This window comes from Halichoerus grypus, chromosome 7 (genome assembly GCF_964656455.1).
Source record: "Halichoerus grypus chromosome 7, mHalGry1.hap1.1, whole genome shotgun sequence".
NCBI lineage: Eukaryota > Metazoa > Chordata > Mammalia > Carnivora > Phocidae > Halichoerus > Halichoerus grypus.
The window spans coordinates 46671331-46693041 of record NC_135718.1 but is presented as its reverse complement, the minus strand read 5'-3'; the positions used below and the strand labels follow the sequence as shown (position 1 = coordinate 46693041).

At 51.5% G+C, this 21711-nt stretch overlaps 1 protein-coding gene and 1 long non-coding RNA gene across 8 annotated transcripts in view; one reads left to right on the top strand and one right to left on the bottom strand.

Moving 5' to 3' along the window:
* The window catches only part of LOC144382562 (uncharacterized), a 10007-nt gene extending 7131 nt beyond the window's left edge, over window positions 1-2876 (bottom strand). Inside the window, exon 1 of the long non-coding RNA XR_013449721.1 lies at window positions 2363-2876. This is a non-coding gene — a long non-coding RNA (uncharacterized LOC144382562). The remainder of the gene's footprint in view (window positions 1-2362) is intronic.
* PRXL2A (peroxiredoxin like 2A) lies at window positions 1947-21711 on the top strand. Of its 7 annotated transcripts, none has more exons than XM_036089795.2 (7): window positions 1947-2078; window positions 4590-4692; window positions 12000-12179; window positions 14094-14185; window positions 17219-17359; window positions 18010-18174; window positions 20961-21711. In XM_036089795.2, exons 3-7 carry the CDS (start codon window positions 12002-12004, stop codon window positions 21072-21074), a joined length of 690 nt encoding a protein of 229 aa, XP_035945688.1. In that variant the 5' UTR covers window positions 1947-2078; window positions 4590-4692; window positions 12000-12001; the 3' UTR covers window positions 21075-21711. The 7 variants fall into 7 exon arrangements, with proteins under 7 accessions (XP_035945688.1, XP_035945690.1, XP_035945686.1 ...); XM_036089797.2 differs by having other exon boundaries at window positions 4590-4700; window positions 12017-12179; XM_036089793.2 differs by having other exon boundaries at window positions 4590-4700.

Below are 21711 nucleotides of genomic sequence, written 5' to 3'. Positions count from 1 at the left end.
TGGTCTGATGACTGCTTTTTAATGAGTTCAGCCTGTACCTTCTTGGACAAATCAGGAGTGTGAGGAGTGTGTTAATTAGCTATCAGATCTAGCCTGGCTTTTGAAGTTCAGAGCTTTGGAATGCTACAGAAGTGTAAATATAATCATGGCTTTTTGCATTTGGTAATTATATTTCAGCTGAAACCTCAGGGAGCTTCCCACCTCGGGATTCTGCTGTCACCAACCCCTGAATGGTTCTGTCATTAATGGCCAGTCTCTGGGGACCCAAACCCAAAGGAAATGTCTTCCTGTTTTGTTCTGAGTGGCCCTTCTTCCTTGCAACCTTCCTCACTGTTGACCAAACATCCTATTTCAGGGTGGAGAAAATGAACCTTCTTCCCTTCCCCTCATGGGGTGAGGAGGAATGAGGCAGGAGTGAGAAAGTTCATCTGGGGGTAAATTGTCTTCTTATGACTATACCCAACTTGTACCAAATTATACCAAATATTTCTGGGAATTCAAATCAAATATCTACCTACTCCTGCAAGAAGCCTGCACGCTCACCTAAACTGATCTTTCTCACCCTCAATCTAGAAACACCCTCTTTTTCATAACACTTCCCAAGTATGTCCTGGTGCTGGCCCTGGGCCAGACTCTGGGGTCCCGTAGATGAACAAAAGAACTCACAGTCAAGGGGCGCCTAGGTGGCTCAGTCGTTAAGCGTCTGCCTTCGGCTCAGGTCATGATCCCAGGGGCCTGGGATCGAGCCCTGCATTGGGCTCCCCGCTCAGCGGAGAGCCTGCTTCTCCCTCTCCCACTCCCCCTGCTTGTGTTCCCTCTCTCGCTGTGTCTCTCTCTGTCAAATAAATAAATAAAACCTTAAAAAAAAAAAGAACTCACAGTCTGGGTCAAGGAGAGACCTCTTGAATAGACCCTTTAGGTCCATAAGCTTACACAGAAACTGGAGACCGATTAGAAGGTCAGGGAGGTAAATCAGGGAAGCCTTTGGACTTTGTACACCAGTAGGTGGTTCCCAGGTGAAGTGGGGGGAAGGCATTGCAGGCAGATGGTCACCCCTGACAGGTGGGCATGTCAGCCCTGCTTTGCTACAACATTCAACACTGTGACTGATCACCCCGTTGTCCTAGTGATATTTTAAGTGCTGTATTGTGAGTTCTTCCTGTCTCAGAAAAGGTGTTCTTCCAACTGCCTACTTTCATAAAACAGTGTGGACACTTAACATATGAGGAGTAAAAGAATGAGTGAATGAATGGATGAGTAAGTGTAGGCCAAACTAGACCATGTTACTCAGACTCCAAGAGGAGCCCGACAACATCCCAGGAGCCGGTGCTCAGGCCACCAGGCACTATCCTCTGCCCAATGGCTAGGATTTGGGGGTGAAAGAGAATGTGAGATGGGGTCAGGGGCTATCAATTCTGAATTTGTCCCTAAAGCTTGAAGGACACTTATCGGAATGCGTCGGTCGTAAAGATTCCTCATCCCTATGCCAAAAAGAAAAAAAAAAAAGTCCATAAAAAAACTGCTCAAAAAATCGCTGAGCTGAAAGGTGTCTGCGGCCCACGGCTACGGGGCAGGTGCTTTCAGATCCAACTAAGGCAGTCCAGAGCCTCCTTTTGCTCCAGGCAGTGCCCCTGACGAATGAGTCAAGGGTCTAGGGTCACCACTCGCGAAGGACTGAGCTAAGCTAGCGCTGTGAGAACGAGGGACCGCAGGACCGCAGGTGGAGCTGCCCGAGAGTCGCATTGGGTCGAAGGCGAGCTCGGCACCGGACGCAGTGCCAAAGAAGTGGGACCGCTGCAGAGCCGGGGCTCCTCCCACAGCGGGCGGGGACCTGCCGGGAGAGGGGGTGGAGTCCGAGCTCCTACCAGAGGAGCGGGGCTGGTCACGTGGGAGAGGCACGGCGGCGCAGGCGCCAAGGAGCGCAGGCGCGGGGGCCGCCCCTCGGGCCCCTGGGGCGGGGGAGGGCTTGGCCCACTAGCCTCCAGGCGCCGGGCCCTGGAGCAGGGGGGCGGGGGAAAGCGGGGCTAGCTGCACGCGCGCACATGACGTCCGCGGGGGTGAGCCCAGCCGCGGCGCAGGTGAGGAAACCGAGGCAGGGCCGGGTGAGCGAGGCCCGGTCGGCGGTGCGCGGGTGACCCCTCGGGCGGCCCCAGAGCCGGCTGGAAGCTCCCTCCGAGCCGGCGGGGCGCGGCCGCACCCGCGAGGCCCCAGGCAGCCCCCACCACCGCCGCGGCGGACGGTCAGCGGGCGAACCCCGCGTTGGAGGTCCGAAGACCGGGGCCGGCGCCGATTTGACTGGCGGAGAACCACCCCCCTCCCCCTTCCCCGTCCCCGGGCTTTGAGTGAGGCCGGTGACACTGACCTGCCTGAATTGTTGGGACAGAGAACTGAGAAAAGGACTCTGCCCTGGCGCGTCCTTTCCGCCGGGCCGAGCCTGAGGCGGGCCCGGGGGCTGCCTAGGGGTAGCGGGCGGAACAGCAGCAGGTGAACCGGCAGAAGTTGAGGGAGCTGGCTCCCCGGCTCTGCGCTTGCGTAGGCTCTGGGCTTCCATACGGTCTTGTGTTTTATGGGGCCACGGTTTTCTCGGAATCTCAGGCACCTGCTCCCTCCTTCCCCTAAAAGTTACACACGCCTGACAGAATTGGAAAGAGTCCAAGTGTGCATTTAAAATCCCGGTGCTGAAGTCTGGGAATGAAAAGACGAACAAGGCACCGATCTGACAGTCTCAAGGTTGTTGCAGGGGCAGGGAGGTGAAGGAAAGGGAGAAAAAAATGGTTAAGGCCCAGCCTGACAAGGGCTCTGGGGAGGGAGCACACCCAGGGAGTCCAGAAGCTGGCCTGGGGTTCAGACCAAGCTGACTCTGGGCCTTTTTTTCCTTCCAGACCATGCTGTTTCCACAGCTCAATTACTTAGACTTCAATTTAGTGTTGTTGTTGTTGTTTTTAATTTCAGTGTATTTTTCTTTGAACTTGGTAGATGATTAAAAAAAAAAATCACTTAGGATTCATTTTAAAGTGCATTGTCCAGGAACCTGCTTGGATGCTCCTGCTCCAGCCCAGTCCCGGAGTCCAAGAATTGGGATTCAGAATGCAAACCCTGACTCCTTGGAACATAGCCAGTCATCAGAACCCTCCATCTTGTGTACAAACTACATTTTAGGGGCAATCATTGACTAATCTAGAAATGAGTCAGCATTATACCTCATATTTATGTCACTCTGTAAGATAGCTTACAAAGCACCATCTGTACATTTTTTAAAAAGATTTATTTTTTTTTAGAAAGGGAGGGAGGGGCATAGGGAGAGGGAGAGAGAGTCCCAAGCAGGCTCAGCCAGGAGCCCCAGACAGGGCTCCATCCCACGACCCTGAGATCAGGGCCTGAGCTGAAACCAAGGGTCGGTTGCTTAACTGTCTGCACCACCCAGGTACCCTGCACCATCTGTACATTTAATCATTTGATTGTTACAACTCTATAGAAGGTAATTTGGGAATCATTCACATTTTACTGTTGGAAAAACCGTGCCTTGTCCAGGTTCTACAACCTGTAGGAATTTGATGTAGATTTTAGTTATTCTTGGCGTGGCTCTTCCCATACCCCCCCCCCCCCCCCCCGCATAAGGGCATGCATGGCATTGAGATCTTATGCATTGTTCCCTAGGGTTACAGAAGACATTTCTGATGATTGCCTTATCGGCTTGTGTCACTTAATTGGTTCCCAAAATTTGATTAGGACTAGAATTCTGGGGCTTGAAACCCCAGGCTCTGTAAGTATCTCAGAAATAAGGCAGCTCTCCTGCCAGCCAAATTCTTGCCTCTGAAATGTTGAGCTGAGAGACTCCCAAGTCTCCCTCTCCTGAGGCTTGTGTGGCAACAACTGTCCAGAGGCTGGGGGCACCAGCCTCACCTCTGTGCTCAGTGGCCTTTGGCACAGGGAGGTTTCAACTGGGACAGTGCCCTTTGCCTTCCCTGGTGCTGTTAGTGCAGAAGGCATTGGTGACAGGCACTGCACGGAGGATGCGTTGTAGAGTGGACAGCTAGGCCAGAGGGGCCTGAGAGCAGCCAGGGTTCCCTCCAGACCCAGAGTTATGCCCAGGAGGCAGGCCTGTAGTAACCCAGCTGGGGTGGCACAGCTGGAGAAGTTGTTCAGTGTTTTATGTCCTTCAAATGACCTGCCCTCAAAGAACGAGTGAATCTGAGTCCCGCGAAGAAGAGAAAGATCCTGCCTTAAATTCTGCAGTACTAAAAAATAAAAGTGTCCTGCAATATTTTATTGTGTTGTAGGTTGCTCTTGTATATTCTTCTCGACAACCCCTCAAAGTTCCCTTCTTTTTAGGAAGGAGATACTGAAGGACAAGGTGACCTCTCAAAGAGTAGAAACCCACAGTCTTTTGTGGTATTACCCTTGCCCTCCTATCCACACCCATATAACTTGACAGGGCTGGTGTTCTGAGCCCAGTCAGGAGGCCGTGCAAGTGAGGGGCAGAATAGCCACATATGTTGGGGGGTTGTAGCTTCAATCCCTGAACAGAGGATTTGTCTTTGTCTCAAAGTTTCCCAGTAGCTGATTATGTCCTCTTGTTCTACTTTCAGCATCTGTTCAGAACTTCCTGACTCTGGCGTCTGAGAGGACAGCTGGGCCAGAGCTGGGCAGACGGTCGCCCCAAGGAGCAGAACAGGAAGTTGGGAGACTGAGGCAAGTCGGTAAGAGCTCACTGCAAGTGGCCAGGTCTGTAGTCCTTGATGACAAGGGTGGGTGGGAACGCATCCCCTACTGCTCATGGGGCCCTGGGTGCGCATGTCACCAGGCTGCTAAACTGGCATTTTTAAGCCTGTCCTTATATCATCCAGGATCGACAGGACCTTGTTACTGTGGGGAGGAGAGGTGCAGAATGGCCTCCCAGCTGAGAATGGGCAATGTGACCCTTACAAAAACATTTGGCTTTGCACTGTAAGCTGCTTGCAAAGCACTGGGCCTGGGAAAGACTGGTGCTCTTTCTAGCCACAGATTTCCCAGTCCCTGTTCAGGAGCAATTTTGCTTTCAGCCTTCAGGCCAGCGAACGGACTTCAGGAACCACCCCCCCACCCCCGGTCTTCCTGAACCCTGATCCCCCAACCCTACCCCACACTGTTCCAGCTACTGCAGGAGTGCCCAGTGCAGGATAAATAACCATGGATTGGGAGTTGGGAGACCCAGACCTGAGTCCCAGCACAGCCACTGACCAGCCCTACCCCCATGTGACCTTGGACTAGATAGCCCCTTCTCTGGGCCTTAGTTTCCTCATTTATCAGTGAAGGAGGGGCTGACCAGAGCTCTGAGGGAAGAAGAGGGGACAGGAGAGCAAAGAAGGAAGATGAAACGTCCCTTCCAGCCTTGTTCACTGAGGGCTGGAGGCAAGGAGGCCCATGTGCATTCTTCGTTTCCTTTGCCTTCCTCAGCACCCCTCTCTTCCTTTTGGCCTGTCTCAAGCCAGCTCATTCTGGCGAGGGAGGATTCCTCCCTCCCAGTGGGGCTGGGCTGGGCAGATGTACCCTCTGTGTATAGACTACGATGCTGTCTCTACTTGTTTCAGACATGAATTATCCCACTCAGTGCTGATACTTTGTTTTACGAAGACTTTATCAGTTCCTGCCCAGAGGCAGCTCCTTGAACAGGCAGGAATTAGGCCTAGGGAAGCAGGGAGTGAGCATGTACACATCCCGCAGGACAGCGCTGGCCACAGGTGCTCATATTGCCTTGCCATTGAGCAGTGGGGCTAGGACCCAACCCAAGATCACCTAAACCCCAGGCTTGAGTGTTTGATTCAAGCTCAAGCCAGCGCTGTCCAAAATTACTTTCTGGTACTGAGCTGAAATTGGGTACCTCCAAATCAGTTCCAACATGGAGTTTAAAGAATGATATTCAGATAATTTCGTTGGACATTGATGGCCTACTGATGAGCAGGATTTGTGTTAAGTGCTGGGGGTAGCAGCCGCCGTCCTCAGATTGTTCCACCATAGTGTGTACGTAGACACGCCAGTAACTAAAGTACACTGAGTCCATTTGCTTGTGCGGTGTGCAAAGGTACCTGTGCGTTTCCACACGCACGCGCTATATAATCAGAGCTGAGGGAACAGTTGATAGTAGGGCTCTCAGGAAGACACTTGGGAGACAAAGTGTTATTTGTGCTGGGCCTTCACATCGTTTGCATGGCGGCAAGGGGCATCCTGGGCAAAGGAAACAGCACAGCAACGGTTCGGAGGCCTAACAAGACATGTTACGGTCCTTGCGCGTGGCGTGGTCAGAACGCTGTGATGGGCACCGTCGGCCGTGCCGAGGAGTTCAGAGAGCCCAGGACCAGGCAAGGATGCGGGCAGGTTGGGGTTTCTACTGCCACTCTGGCTGCAGCATGGAGAGAAAGCTGGAGAGGACCTGGCTCCGGCCAAGCCTGTTCTGTGCTTAGCAGAGTGGACCAGCACAGAGTAACAGGGGCCTCCGGGGGTGGGGGGCAAACATGTTTTGGAGGATGGATGGAACTTCCTGACTGATTAGAGGCGGGCAGCGAGGGAGAAGGAGCGGGCTGCGACTCTCAGCTTCTGGCTTGAGCAGTCGGCTGGGGAACTCCAGAAGAAACACTGACTCTAAGTGGAGGTCAGTGTTGGTCATGGTGCCACAGAGATGACCTCCAGAACCCCCAAGTGCAAACTCTGAGTCAGGAACAGCAATCGGAATCTGGAAGTCAATACCAAGGGGTGGGAGTGAAGTGCTGGAAGTAGGTGAGGTCACCCAGGAAGGGGTGGGGTGAGAGGAGCCACTTAAGTGGAGGAACCAGAAGTCAAGGCAAAGGGGGGTAAAGAACAGATAGCAAGTACCCTTACTCTCAGTGGTGCCTGCTGACTTCTTGGGTGTGGGGTGATGGATGGGGCAAGGAGCAGGCCGCAGAAGGAGCCACGGAGAAAGGGACATCTCTCTTTGATCTCAGTTAGTATGACACGTGGGCGGTGTTAAGGCCTTCACTTCATTCGTCTGCACGCACCGGAAAGCAGGGAAGGTCTGTTGGCACTTGATAAATGTTACAATTTGCATGACTGCAAATGACTCAAACTTTGTTCAGCTATCTGAAGGGCTGGGGGCCTTGGCAGCTCTCCATTTTGATGTTCTGGAGATTGAGTATTAACCACTGAAGGAGCCCCAGGGTTTCTGGGTAGCCTGGTCCTGCCCATGGTGTGAGAGAGTGAGCTTGGGGCCATAGGCGGGACTCCAGAGCCCCGCCTCCAGTCCTCCCCTGCAGCCTGACTCCCGCCTGCTCCTGCTGAGTCGGCCTCTTTGTCAGCAGGAGCGGAGTGTGGCCGCTGTGAATGGTGAGTGCCCTGCTCCCAGGTTTGAACTACGGAGGTTGGGGATCAGGGACTGGGGCGGGAAGTGGCTTGTGGCATTCTGGGCTGCAGGGAAGAAGCCCTCTGGAAACTGAACTGGAGCGGGGGAGAGTTCTGATAGGGACCCAAGAATGTGCAGACTCCAAAGTGAGCTGGTTTTGATAGACCCCCATGATGGCACTGGGATGCTTTAAGGAGCCTTCACATTCACCTAGTCCAGTCCCATCATTTTGGAGTAGAGGAAAATGAGGCTGGAAGAGGGGATGACCCCAGCTTCGCCTAGGGAGCCCAGCTGGGTCTTGTCCCCCTCACCAGCATGCTCTCCCCTCACCAGAGCTGCCACTCTGAGCGGCCACAGCTGTTGTTCGGCTGTGCTCTTAGCATGCTTCACCTTCTCCTGTGGGAGAGGATGAGACCAGATAAGTCCCACGGTGGGAAACGAGGGCTGTAGCCGCATCAGGTGGGGGCGGGCTTCTGCAAACTACCTTGCTATTACCTCTCGGAGAAACTGACCTTTTCCTTAACAGATGAGGCTAGGAAGGGGAGGACAGAGAAGGGACATCTGTCATATGGTAAATTTCCTTTAATGGTTTGGCTGTATTTGGTGACCGAAAAAACAAGTCAATCTTCTTTTTTTAATGCTCTTTAAGACAAAGGGGGATCATGCCCCGTGACCCGCAGAAACCCACAAATGAATGTGTGGGGAGGCAAGGTATGACAGTAGAAGACTGCAGCTTTAGAGTCCTAGTGACCTGGGTCCCTGTTACTGTACTGCTGCCTGTGGGTTCTGTGACCCTGGAGAAGTCCTGAACTTCTCCGAAGTCAGTGCTGTCCGCTGTAAAACAGGGTAATATCTGCATTAAGGACTGTTGGGTGAGTGAAACTAGGCCCTGAGCATCAAGTGACACTAAATAAATCCCTCTCTCTCCCAATAGCCTTAGAGGCCCATGTGAAAATGCTTTGTTCTGTTGAGAGAGGAGGGTCTCCCTCCCCTCCCCGCTTTTTGTCCTGGGAATAGCTGTGATCCAGGAGCCCGAGTCAGTCTCACTATGCAGCAAGTTGCAGTGGTACATGCTCCAAGATGGGCCAGGATGGGAATTGCTTCGTAGCTCAAGGAGGCTTGGCTGAGGGGCTGGACCTGCACATTCTCTAGGTGTTTCCAGGGGTGACTTTTCACCGCTAACCCCAGCAGAAGAGCCAGCTGCTAGAGGTCCCCTGGCGTATGTTCACGGAGAGCCCTGACTCACCCCTGGAGCTAATACTGCTCTCACATCTTAGTGCTGCTGGGGCTGAGAGTGAGGTTCACGCTCCTCAAAGGGGTGATTCTTTGCTCACACTTTCTGGGTCACAGCTCGAGGTGGGAGTGGGGTGGTAAACAATACCCACATCTTGTATTCTGGCTCTTGAACATGAGGTAGAGGGGTTGGGGGCCTTTGGGACATAGAAGTTTGCATTCTCCAAGTGCCTTGAGCACTGATATCCACCCACCCCCCAACCCCTCCAGCCATCCTGGTCTTTCCCAGGCTTACTCAGCCCAGGCAGGGCCTAGCCCTTCCATTCTGCCCCCCTGAGTCCCATGCCAGCCCCAAAGCCACTTCCTTCTGGGTGTTTCTGTGGTTTCCCAGATCAGATGGAGCTGGCTCTCATCCCCATAGCTTCATGTCCATACCTGGCCCAAGCTGCCTCCCCTTTCCACTTGAATTTCTGTTATCTGTGTGCTAGGCCTGTGTGTCCTTGAGGGTTGCGTTTCATTTAGTTGTCTGTTCTCCCAAATTGCCATTTATTGAACAGGCCAGTGCTGAATAAATGATTGGAAATAAATGTGGAGTCTAGTTGAGTCCTGTTCCCTTGCAGTCATGAGCAAATAGGCTAACTGGTTGTTGGTGGGAATATGGAGCCTGTTGGTCTCTAAAGCAGCAGTGCTGTGTTAGGAGAATGTGGAGCTGAGTGTAAGGCTCTCTAAGCTTCCCGCAATGCATTCAAGTGTTTTGGGAGTTGAAGCGAGTCCTTTTGTAGAGTAGACGTAAGCTGGTCTTTGTGTGCTGCCGCAGAAATGTTATCAGATCTGTGATCAGAGGCCACATCATCTGCTCCGGAATCATACACACATGTCAGAAATCCAGGGGTGTTTGGGGCGTGTATAGAGGTGCAGAAATTGTTCCAGGCTCTGGGGAATCTCCTGTTTATAGCACACAGGTGAGAGCTGTGGTTGTTCTGTGAATACCCCTAATTGTTCTGAGTTATAATTGAGTAATGTGTAACTTTGCCTCGTAAAAGAACTGGAAGCCAGCCCGTGGGCTGGAAGGTTCTTTCCTGCTTGGCCCAAGAACTTGGGTTCTCCATGAGTCATCATCCTCATCGTTCAGTTCTATTGAATTCACTTGTGTGCGCAATTTTGGAGAGCTCACTGTGTACCAAGCAGGCACTGTGCTGGGCATGGCAGTTCAGAGACGAACTGAGGGACAGAGTCAAAGGTAGATATGTCCACATCTTGTGTGGACCACACAGGAAGTGTACTGGGTACGAGGTGTCTCTTGGGAGTGGTAGCGAGGGTAGGCAGAGCATCCAGGAAGCCTTCTTGACGAGCTGTCAGAGTCCTGAAGAACAGAACCGATGGGGTAGGGCATCCCAGGAAGAAACATGGAGATGGGCTCACCAAGAGCCCCGCTGTCCCCCATAGTGAGCTGAGAAGGGGAGCTGGAGGGCTCAGCTCTCCCAGGCCAGCCTGCCCTCATCACTGGACCTTATTCTGCGGCTTATGGCTAACCAAGCGCAAAATCCTGGATTCTTTGCTCTGAGGCAGTGCTTCTCCAACTTCCGTGTGCAGGTGAATTGCCTGCCTGGTCTGATTAAAATGCAGCTGATGATTCCTTAGTCCTGAGATAAGGCGTGAGCTCTTCACTTAAATGTGGTGCCTGTGCTGCCAGGTCAGGAGGCCACAGTGAAAAGTGCCGTTGTAAGGAACTCCTCTCTCCAGCTCCAGTCCCTCCCCTCAGAGGTGCCCTAGCTGCCCTCCTCCCCCACCCCCCACCCCCACCTCCCCTTCCTTTCCCCCTTCTCTGGTATGCAGATGCCAAATTCCTCTTTTTACAGTGTTCTTTTCATCTGGTCATTCCTCCTCCCCACCCCCCTGCCTGGAAGACCCCTTTTATTTCTTAACTCAAATCCGAACTTTTCCTGCTGGCCTAACACAAGGCTGGCCTACCCTCTCTTCCCAAAGTCCTCACCACCAGATTACTCCCAACCCCACCTTATGGCAGTGGGTCCCTCGAAGCCCATCCTGTGGCAGTGGCATATGGATTTCTGGGCCTTTGCTTAATCCTGTGGAGAAATCCTCTCCCCAGCCAAGTGCTGGAGGGGAGACAGAAGTCTTTGGTTGGGGACACACACATACACACTGGGTCTGTTCCCGGGGACCTCTACCCAGAGTCATGCTGGTACTTAGGGAGGAAGTCCCCAGTATAAGACCCTAGGATGGCTGGAGGGCCATGGCTGGAACGGAAGTATTTTAAGTAGTTGTCTGGAGCAGGCAGGCTGGATGGGGTACCTGCTGCGGTCCGAGGGACCCAACTAGAGGAAGCCTTAGGGAGGCCCTCAGGAGTGAGCTGGAACAAGGCTGGATTCTGCAGGACCTGCCCGGGACTCCACTGCAACTGCAGAGCCCCTTGGCCCATGCAGACCTCTTCCGCCAGCCCCTCTGAGGCAGACAGACACCCAGCACTGTGCTCTTTGTTTACATAATGCCTGCTCTCTGGGCCCACTCCCCTTTTCTCGGCAGATGTCTGTGTAGTGCTAGGCACACGGGGCAGAATGTCAGATTAGACACGGGTGTTTACTAGTGGCCATCTCTGTTCAACTGTGTTGTTCAATAGCTGCTAGATTTTCAGGGGATATTTACTTTTCTCATCGACTCTGGATTTATGTATTGCTTCTTTTTTGATTTTTGTTTTATTTTCACTCTGAGCCTGTTTTATTTGTATAATGAATGAAACATAGAGCTAGTCTCAGTTGAGAGAAGGTACTGAGATTGCCTGCCTACCAGGAGTGAGGCCCTGCCGGGCACTGCCTAGGGGCTGGATGAATGGTAGGGTCTCTGTTTCTGAGGGATTCACAAACTGAAGAGGAAGAAGGATAAGATAACAAAACAGTGTGATTGGTGTTCTGAGTATTTCTTGATCAAAGAAGAAAAGGCTGCCCTTCCCCCAGGGAGGTGATAGTGGAGACTCCCAGACTATGAAGGAAAAGCAGCCACTGAAAGGGAGGAGAAAGGGGAAGGAGGCTGCCTCCAGGGGGCCCAGCATGGACCCACCACAGAGCTGGGAGGCCACAGCCCAATGGGAGAAGAACGGCAAGAGAGGCATCTCAGAGTGCTGTCATTTCTCTGTTCTCAGCCTGACCCATGAGTGAGCTCCCTGGGGCAGGAACCTCCACGTCTGTTATTTCCCCAAGCTCTTGTGGCAGCAGGTGCTCAGCGGCCCTCATCTGGTCCTGGTCCTGTCATCCGCTCCCGTCTCTGACGCCGCTGCTCCCTTCCCGTGCCTCTGGCCTCCTGGTTGGCTGCCCAGCCAGAGGCTTGCATGGAGACCAGATTCCAGCTCTCTCAAAGTGGGAGCAATAACATCTTCTTCCTTCCTCTCAATCTCCAGAAATGTCTTTCCTCCAGGATCTGAGTTTCTTCAGCATGGGGATATGGTCCATTGGCGCGGGGGCCCTGGGGGCGGCTGCCTTGGCCCTGCTCCTGGCCAACACAGACATGTTTCTGTCCAAGTCCCAGAAAGCGACGCTGGAATATCTGGAGGACATAGACCTGAAAACCCTGGAAAAGGGTAAGCAGTGACCCCACCGGCCTCAGTACTTTTCCAAGGTGCTGGGATGCACTTACTCATTTTTTTTCCTTATAAAAAGTCTCTCTCTCTCTCTTTTTTAATTGAAAAGGCACTATAACAACATTAGGAAAAATGTAATAACATTTTTTAAATTACTGATAAGCCCATTACCCTGACACAGCACTCATTTTTATTTTTGCACATTCCTTTCCATGTGTACATAGTATGCAGTTGGGATCTTATTGGATACCATGTTTTACATTTTAGGTTTTTCTTATCAAAAGCATTTTTCACTTTCTGCTGTTGTCCCCTGGATCTTCACAAAAAAGGAGCTCCTGGGTCAAATGCATTTGAGAAACACTGTGTATCCAATTCCGTGTTCCTGATGCACAGCACAGGCGCCTGCTTATTGAAATGCAGTGTCTGGACGGTTACTGGTACAGCCATGGGCGGCCCTCACCTGTGGTGCCGCACACACAGGGCGGGGGGTGGGGAGCACAAGGTTGCACTTGTAGAGTGGACCTACCTGTCTCCCTCTTGGGGAGCCCACCTGGAGTCCCTGGGGGACAGCTGAGAGCCACAGATTTGCACGTGGTTCCTTGGCTGCCTCACTGTGTGCTCTTGGCATTGGCAGCTCAGTGATGCCAGTGGTGTGGATGCAGTTGGCATGAGTTTGGTGAAACTTGGGGCTCACTGACCGGGTGGTCTCCAGGTTGGCCCCTCAAAGGGAGGCCATGATCACCTGTTCGGTAAGTGAGGAGGCTTGTCGAGGACAGGCAGGCACTGTGACTGCAGACTTACGGCATAGGTCACCTTCGTGGAGGACTAAGAAGTCCTGTGGAGAGACCCCTGTTTGGCTGTGTTCAACCCAAGGTTTCCCAATCTCATTCGATTACAGACCCCAGCCCGCTCCTTTTTTTCCACATAACATCCCACAGGGACACGGATTCCTCTGAGAAATGCTATGACAGTTAAGAGTTGCTACTTGCTGAGCCCTCACTAAGTCTGTGTTCGCAGACACTGTGGTGGGCATTTTTCTACCCATCTTTTGATGCCCCTGCGGCCGCAGTGGAGCTGCTGGATGAGCAGACGTGCTCTAGGCCACCCCGCTGGATGCAGGCCCTGTCTGACCACGGCCTGGCTTGAACTGCAGAACCTCAATGCCCTGAGGCATTTCCTTGCTGGGCATCTTCTACCCTATCTTGTAAATAATAGTGCTGTTAACATATTTAGGTTAAAACTTTTTTTCGTAAGGGGGCACCTAGGGTGGCTCAGTTCGGTTAAGCATTGGACTCTTGATCTCAGCTTAGGTTTTAATTTTAGGGTTGTGAGTTCAAGCCCTGTGTTGGACTCCATGCTGGGCGTGGAGCCTACTTAAAAAAAAAAAAATCAGTTTGGGACACCTGGCTGGCTTAGTTGGTGGAGCATGTGACTCTTGATCTTGGGATTGTGAGTTCAAGCCCCATGTTGGGTGTAGAGATTACTTAAAAATAAAATCTTAAAAAAAATTTTTTTTGTAGAAATTTCTGTTGACCTATTCCCAGTGAATACTTTTTTTTTAAATTAGGGTTTTTGTTTTTTTTTAAATCAAATTGCAAGATCTCTTTCAGGTTTTGGCCATGTATCTGCCCTAAAGGATCATTATAATGTCCACTGGTACCAGCAAAGGAATTTGCCATTTTTCCAGAAATGTTCCAGTTTGGGATGTTCACGTTTGCCAATAGATTTTGATGGGGGAGGGCCCTTTCAGGTATACAGTGGGGTCCTTCCTCTGAATGGTGATTAGTTCCTGTCTGTGTTTCCTGTTTGCTGTTTCCAAGTCGTTTGCTAGGCTCGTGCCATTTATGAGCTCCCTCATGATTGGGGCCAGGCTGGGCTGGGAGGAGAGAATACTGACTTGTCTTTTCTCCCCAGAACCAAGGACTTTCAAAGCAAAGGAGCTCTGGGAAAAGAATGGAGCTGTGATTATGGCTGTGCGCAGGCCAGGCTGTTTCCTCTGCCGAGAGGTGAGTACGTCAAGGATCTGTTCAGAGAAAAGGAGTCTAGCAAGCAGGGCCAACGCATTTCCAGCCAGGACCAAGGGTCTGTAGGCCCACTCTGACCTTCGATCAGTGCTGTTATTTGCTCTATGTATTTCTTTTGATTTATTCCCTGTGTGTATTCATTTAACAACTCACCACATTCTGGGGTTAACAAACATACTTGACTCTCATTTGGCGCTCTCTGGCCCTTGCGTTCTTACGGACTGTTTCCGGGGCCATCTTCCCATTTAATCAGGGATGGGGACCAGGTCCAATTCCGTGTTCCTGATGCACAGCACAGGCGCCTGCTTATTGAAATGCAGTGTCTGGACGGTTACTGGTACAGCCATGGGCGGCCCTCACCTGTGGTGCCGCACACACAGGGCGGGGGGTGGGGAGCACAAGGTTGCACTTGTAGAGTGGACCTACCTGTCTCCCTCTTGGGGAGCCCACCTGGAGTCCCTGGGGGACAGCTGAGAGCCACAGATTTGCACGTGGTTCCTTGGCTGCCTCACTGTGTGCTCTTGGCATTGGCAGCTCAGTGATGCCAGTGGTGTGGCTGCGTTTGGTGCAACTTGGGGCTCACTGACCAGGTGGTCCCCAGGTTGGCCCCTCAAAGGGAGGCCATGATCACCTGTTCGGTAAGTGAGGAAGCTTGTTGAGGACAGGCAGGGTCCAGCCTTGTCACTTTACAGATAGGTGAAGGCCAGAGGGGTTTGGTGACCTGTCCTGGTCACTCAGTCAGTGGCAGAAGACCTAGATTCTGAGATCTGCCTTGCCTGAGGGAAAACTGGGAATGAGACAGCATTACTTCTCACGTGGTGGCGTTGGCCCTGTCCACGTGGTCTTCCTCCTTCCTCTGGTTTTCCTCCCTCAGCCTGGGGCCTGCCTTTCAGCCTTGAGCTCTCTCTCTGCTTGTGTGGCTGGGCTAACAGAGAATGTACTCACATTCAGGGCACGTTAGTGCCTGTTGTCTCCCCCATGTATCCCTGGAAAATACAGCTTGTTTTACGGAGAAAGAAGTGGAGGGACAGAGGTTGTGACAAAGTCACACTGCTGTGGGGAGGTGTGTTAATTTCCTGTTGCTGCTGTAACAAATTATCACAGACTTGGTGGCTTTAAACAACACAAATGTATTAGCTTACACTTCTAGAGGTGCGAATTCTGAAAGTGGTCTCATTGGGCTAAAATCAAGGTGTCAGCAGGGCTGCCTTCCTTCTGGAGGCTCCAGGAGGTAAGTGATTTCCTTTCCTCTTTGCTGCTAGCGGCCATCGCACTCCTTGGCTCATGGCCCCTTCCTCCATTTTTACAGCCAGTGATGGCTGGTCCAGTCTTTCTCCTATTGCATCACCATGTCGCTGGAAGGACCCCTGTGGTTAGAGCCACCCAGATAATACAGGATGGTCTCCTTTAAGATCAGCTGGTTAACAACCATCTACTGCCTTAGTTCCCCCTGGCCCTGTAACAAAACATATTCACAGCTTCCTGGGATTAGGATGTGGATTATTATTCTACCTACCATGGTATTATTACTACCTACCATGGGTATTATTCTACCTACCATAGGAAAGTGAGGCCTTAAAACTCAGGGCTTTTGGTTCAAAGTCTGTGATGCCTTCAAATACCAACAAGGAAGCCTGTTGTGACTTGATTTCCCAAGGTCAGTTAAACCCATGGGATCCCAAGAGCAACTGCCCTCCCTAATTACAACCTGCTGGCCTATGCCCTAGTCTCTGCCTGGCAGAGCATTTTGTGAAAAACGTGTTGGATGGCAGTCTGTGTTATTTTAGTGACCCAGACCAGAGGTGTAGGACTGAGTTTCCACTTCATGGCTTTGTGCAGTGACACACCAGGGTACAGAGTCCAGGAAGAGGGAGTAAATCCTTTCATCTCACACATAGGTGGTCTTTGGCCACAGCAGACCTGTAGTCCTCTCTGCTGTAGGGCAAAGTTTGCCACTCACTGAAGCTCTTGATGAGTGCATCGTAAAGGATTCTGCTTCATTAGCTGTCCTTTTCATGTGTTCTAGAAAATAAACAAAAAATTAAATGTAGTTGCTACCATACAGCGACTTACTTGTATTGGAGTTAGGTGGGCTGCTATTTCTTTAATTCCGACACCAGTCGTGAAGAATTTGTTCTGAACAGTGAAGCTTTACCAAGACACATGTAGTTTCCTTTCTTCATCCAGCATGTAATTCATGAGAGTCAAGGATGTCTGTATTTATCAGTCCAGCCGCATTCTCCCTATTACCCACCTTCACCTTCAGATCTTTCCACCTGGTATCTGGTACCTTCCATGTATCCAGCCGTGTGCTGGGAATGGAGGGATACAAGAAATGGAAGACACGGCGTCTAACTATAAGACACACTTGGGAACTTAAGTGACTGTGCTCAGCTTGGTGATCACACACAGACTCGGTTCCGAAAAAGTCTCCAAGCAGAAAGATTGGATGTGCACAGAGAATTGGGGCTTTCCTCCAGGCTGGATGAACCAGGGAGAACTTTCAGAACAGGGACCCCTTTCTGGAGGGTGGGATTTGAGTGGGAGAAAAAGAAGGTTGTTGAGGGGTGGGGAGCCAACTGAGAGAAGGCGTGGGGGCAACTATTCACACGGCCCAAATGGGGTTTGTCTCCTAGGCTTTGCTGGTTTGGTCAGGTGCAGGGGAGGGGCATCATGGCTACACGTGGAGGGCCGTGTTTGGGGGCAATCTCTCAGTTACTGGATACTCCCCAGGCCATGGTTAGGACACCCATAATAGGAGCCTTGCCTCCCCTTCCCACCCTGGAGAAAACAAGAAGCCTGGGCTGAAGAGGGGGCCTGACACCCTACAACTGTGGCCCTGGGCCCAGCTGGGCCAGGCTCTGCTGGGCTCCACAGGCCTTCATTGTTCCAGGCGTCTTGTTGCTTTTGTTCTGCATTCAGTGCCAGCCCCGCTCTGGGTCTGCAGGGGAGCGGGCTTTGGCCAGCTGCGGAACCACAGCAGTGGGAGCCCCTGGTGTTCCCTGTCTTCTGCAGGAGGCTGCGGACCTGTCTTCCCTGAAGCCCAAGCTGGATGAGCTGGGAGTCCCCCTGTATGCAGTGGTGAAGGAACAAATCAGGACCGAAGTGCAGGACTTCCAGCCTTATTTCAAGGGAGAAATCTTCCTGGATGAAAAGGTGCATCTCCTGTGAGCCTGTTGATAGCTGGTGGGGCCTGTGCTCAGGGGAGCTCGTTGGCCAAGGGGATGTCTGGCCTGGAGCTGGAGGCTGCCCTGGACGTGGAGGAGCTTGTGCAGCCCTCTGGGCAGAGTGTGATGGGACACTTGACAGGTGTCCTCTCAGTTATTACTTGAGCCCTTCCGAACTGTGACCTGGGCACGGGAGCCTGGGAAATTGCTGGAGCCCCACTGGGTTCTTGCACCATGCAGGCGGGGACCAGCACAAGCCCCTGTCCCTTACTTCATTGCAGCCATATTCCTTTCCCCTCTGCCCTCACCTGTGCAGGATGTTGGGCTGTTAGCACCCTGTCGGGCACAAGAGCCCTGTGTGTGTCTAGCAGGGGGTTAGAGGCAGAGTGGAAAGCTGCATATCTGTTTCCCGAGCGTGGGCCTGTCCGGGGATCGGAAGTTGGCCTGGCAGGGTTCTCTTTCCCTGGGCAGTTGAGAGTGCTCTTGAATGGGAGCCGTGTGTGCGTTAGGTTGGGGGGAGGACATGAAGCAGCAGGTTTTGGGTCTTCGAGAATGAATGCCCTGTTGGGAACCTTTCCTCCTTGGGGAAGGCAGGCATATAGGCTGCTCCAAGGGGCTCTGTCTTTCTTGCTCCTGCAGAAAAAGTTCTACGGTCCCCAAAGACGGAAGATGATGTTTATGGGATTTGTCCGTCTGGGTGTCTGGTACAACTTCTTCCGAGCCCGGAACGGAGGCTTTTCTGGAAACCTGGAAGGCGAAGGCTTCATCCTTGGGGGAGTTTTTGTGGTGGGATCAGGAAAGCAGGTAAATTCCTCATGTTCACGTGTGGATCTGTGGATGTCTGTAGGCACAAGACCCCAATGTGGGGAGTGACCTTCCCTACTTGGAGTCTTGCAGCCTTCCTTCCAGAAAGCCAGGGAATGTGAGGACGGAAAAGAGAGGGGAATTACCCTTTACCACACATCTGCTCATAGGCCACCTCACACTCGAATCTCCTCACTCATCACAGTAATGTCCTGAGGTGGTCTGGGGGTTCTGCGGGCCAGTAACGGGACTGAGAGGTGTGGGTGAGCACACGCCTGCATCCGGGGTCCTGATGTCAAGTTCTGTCTTCGGCGCTTGAACAAAAGCGTTGTTTTTATTCTTTCAAGAACTTACTCCCCTGTAGTTTTCCCAGGTCATCAGGGATGGAAGTAGAGAAAAGGAAGAGGAGAGAAGGAAGAAAAACAACCCGAATTAGGGGGAGTAGCAAGGAGATGTGGGGGAAGACAGCACTTTTCCCTGTGGGGTGCCGTTCCGGAGAGGTAACAGACTTCTCCGCAGACAGGCTGCTCCGGGCCCCGGCTCTAGGCTCCAGGGTCAGCACAGGGACCCTGTGGGCCCTGGAGGCAGGTGGGTGGCAGCTCCGTGTTGACTGTGGGCAGCCTTGAGCTGGGGGGGCTCCCCTGTGCTGGAAGGCAGTGCCTTCAGATGCCAGAGCAGGTGTGGGGTGAAGTAGATGCAGTTTCAAGGGCCCGACAGGAGGACCTCGAGACTGATGGCCTGATCTCTAGTCATGTCTTTCCCAACTTTGGGCATCACATTAACACTAGGCCTCCTCTGTAAAAAGACGGTATTATTTGCATGGGTGGATCTCACTGCTAACGTTAATAATTGCACACTTCTCTCAGTTTGGGAGGAATAAAAGCTACTAGGAATAGAAATCTTTCAATTTTAAGATCTTCTAATCTCTTCCTTTTAAACGTTGGTAGCTGCTGTTGCTTGTCTGTATTAGAATCTCGCATGGATTGGTGTCTGATATGATACAAACCTATTTGCTTCCTTTCTGGTAAATATACCAAAATGTCTTAGTGATCATGGCTGCCAGCGAATGCCTGCCTGTTCTGAGTCCTCGTGTATACCATCTCATACCGTCCTCACAACCAGTCTGGGATGTTAGGGATTTTTATTCCCCTCTACATGTGAGGAAATGAATTATGAATGATATGAAGTAACTCCGCCACGAGACACACAGCTGTATCTGTGCTAGTGGTACAGTGGGAATGGAGCTCAGGAACTCAGACACGTCCTGCTCCAGAGACCCCCACCCTTCCCCTGCCCAAGGCCGCTCCTCAGCACTGGTTCCCAAAGACCCCTCCCAGATGCCCCTGTGCTTGGGCAGGCCCCTGCCCGAGACGATCAGTCGCCCAGCCTCTTCTGGCCCTGGCGCACTGGGATCTGGGATTCCTCCCTCCTCCCTCACTCTGCCTTCCCTCAGCCTCCGGGGCAGGGCAGAGCTCGCTGGCAGCCTTCTCTTGCCTGCCAGTGACTCAGCTGGTGCTCACAGGCCCCCCAGCCCGGCTGGCACATTCCTGGTGCTGCTAGCTGTGTGGTTGGACTTTGTTGGTGCCCCCTGGAGCGCAGCCTTCTTCCTTTCTGGTGGCAGGTGGAGTGGCCTGGCTGAGCGGCGGGACCTGCCTCCAGGATTCTGGAGAGCAGAGTTTTCGCAGTCCCCCGAGTCAGCTGCCCCTCAGTGGGGATTTCCTTTGTAATAGTAATCGTTAAAGCACGCTTACTTTAAAGAAGCAATGTGTTTTCAACATAGAAAATTTGAAAACGCAACAGTAGAAGGTGAGGAGAGCCGTTGTGTAAGCTCAACCACCGTGCACAACCCGCCAGAACAGAACAGAACAGAACTGAGAAGCCTCTTATTTTCTGTGGTTTTTTTTTTTTTTTTTAGAAAATCTCACTAGATATTCTTTTTTCATTTAACAGTGTATCATGAACATCTCCTATGTCATTATATATTCTTCCTCAGTATTTTTAATGTCCGCATACTGCTTTATTAGACATGTAAATATAGTTTCCTGATCTGCTTCCCTGTAGTCACCTCAGTGTGGTGGGACTTTTTGGGTTTTTTAAAAAAGTCTTCATAAGTAATGGTGCAGCGAACGTATTTATGGATGTTTGTTTATTTATTTGTTTTGTTAAGATGAGCTCCCTGATGTCCTGGGTCGAGGAAGTTTTTCACAAGTGTTCCTCGATACTGATCTCAAAGACACTATTTTATGTTTTTTACCACTTTCATGTACTTTGGTGTATCCTCTCTCTCAGAGCATTTTGCTTCACAGTATCAGGAGCGGCCTCTGCTTTCTTAGGAAAACTAAGTCAAGAGAGGGTGTGTCTCCCTATTCAGATGGTCAGAGTCTGACCTCTGAGCTCCACTTGCACACCTCGAGGCTTTTCTCTGGAAGCTCATCCTCTGTCAGCTCTCCCTCCGCCTGGCGTGTTCTTTTACTTCACCTCTACGTGTAGACACGTGGCTGCCTTCCATGCTGTATCATCTGTGAAGCCTTCCCTGATCACCCCATTATATTGCCCCACATAGATGTCCCTCCTGACTTCCTGCTCCCACAGTGCTGCTGGTACAGCCCACCCGTTGTGATGTGACCTTCCCTGGTCCCGTTTTGCCACCAGAACTGAACCCCTCGGGAGCACAGCCAGGCCTGACCCAGATCTCTGGCCGCTGCTGCCCAAGCTGCCACTCAGTGTCTGTCCCATGAATGAGTGACTCAGAGTGACGACTGATATTCCTTCTTGTTTCCTTTTAGGGCATTCTTCTCGAGCATCAAGAAAAAGAATTTGGAGACAAAGTGAACCCAGTTTCAGTTCTGGAAGCTGCTAGGAAGATCCAACCCCAGACTTTGGCTGCGGAGGCAAAGTGATCAAGTGAAACTGCTCAGGGATAACTAGGGGCACTCACCTGTGTCCTGGGATGTGTCATAGCTCCACTCATGTCCCCAGAGAGTTAGAAACCCACTCATGCCATATTGTCAGTAGAGATCATTAACGTATTTTAATACTGTGCTCTCTTTAGGCCCAATAAGGCAAAATAGCTCCCAGACAAGACTGATAAGAATCTAAGAAACCAGTGAAGGTAATTTCAGCTAAAACCTGGAAAATATGAGGCTTAGCCTTGACTGCTGCACCTCCTTACAACGTACATGGCGTGGGAGTGCCGTTATCGGAAATGGGTTTTATTTTCATGTTTTCAAAAATCTAAGAAAAGTTGATGATTGACTTGAAGATTCAGGATATGAAGGCTTGGGGCTTGTGTGTTCTCTATTAATGACCTGTTATACAATGTTAAAGTAATACGCAAAGGAATTGGCGGGCACTGGATGGCTTACTAAAAGTAAATTATGAAGTGAAATCTATTTTTTCATCATCTTCCATTCTAACCTCAGAGGTTTGTTTTTCTAGAAGAAGTGATCATCTCTGGCTCTAATAAAATTATATATCAGAAATTGCCTGTAATACAAGTTTTTCTGATAAAACTAACAATAAAAATATTTACCAGAA

Bases quoted from the DNA above. Each gene is read 5' to 3' on its own strand.
- PRXL2A (XM_036089795.2), top strand. From the start codon at position 12,002: ATGTCTTTCCTCCAGGATCTGAGTTTCTTCAGCATGGGGATATGGTCC. The intron at 17,360-18,009 runs GTGCATCTCCTG...TTGCTCCTGCAG, and splicing joins AAATCTTCCTGGATGAAAAG to AAAAAGTTCTACGGTCCCCA. The intron at 18,175-20,960 runs GTAAATTCCTCA...GTTTCCTTTTAG, and splicing joins TGGTGGGATCAGGAAAGCAG to GGCATTCTTCTCGAGCATCA.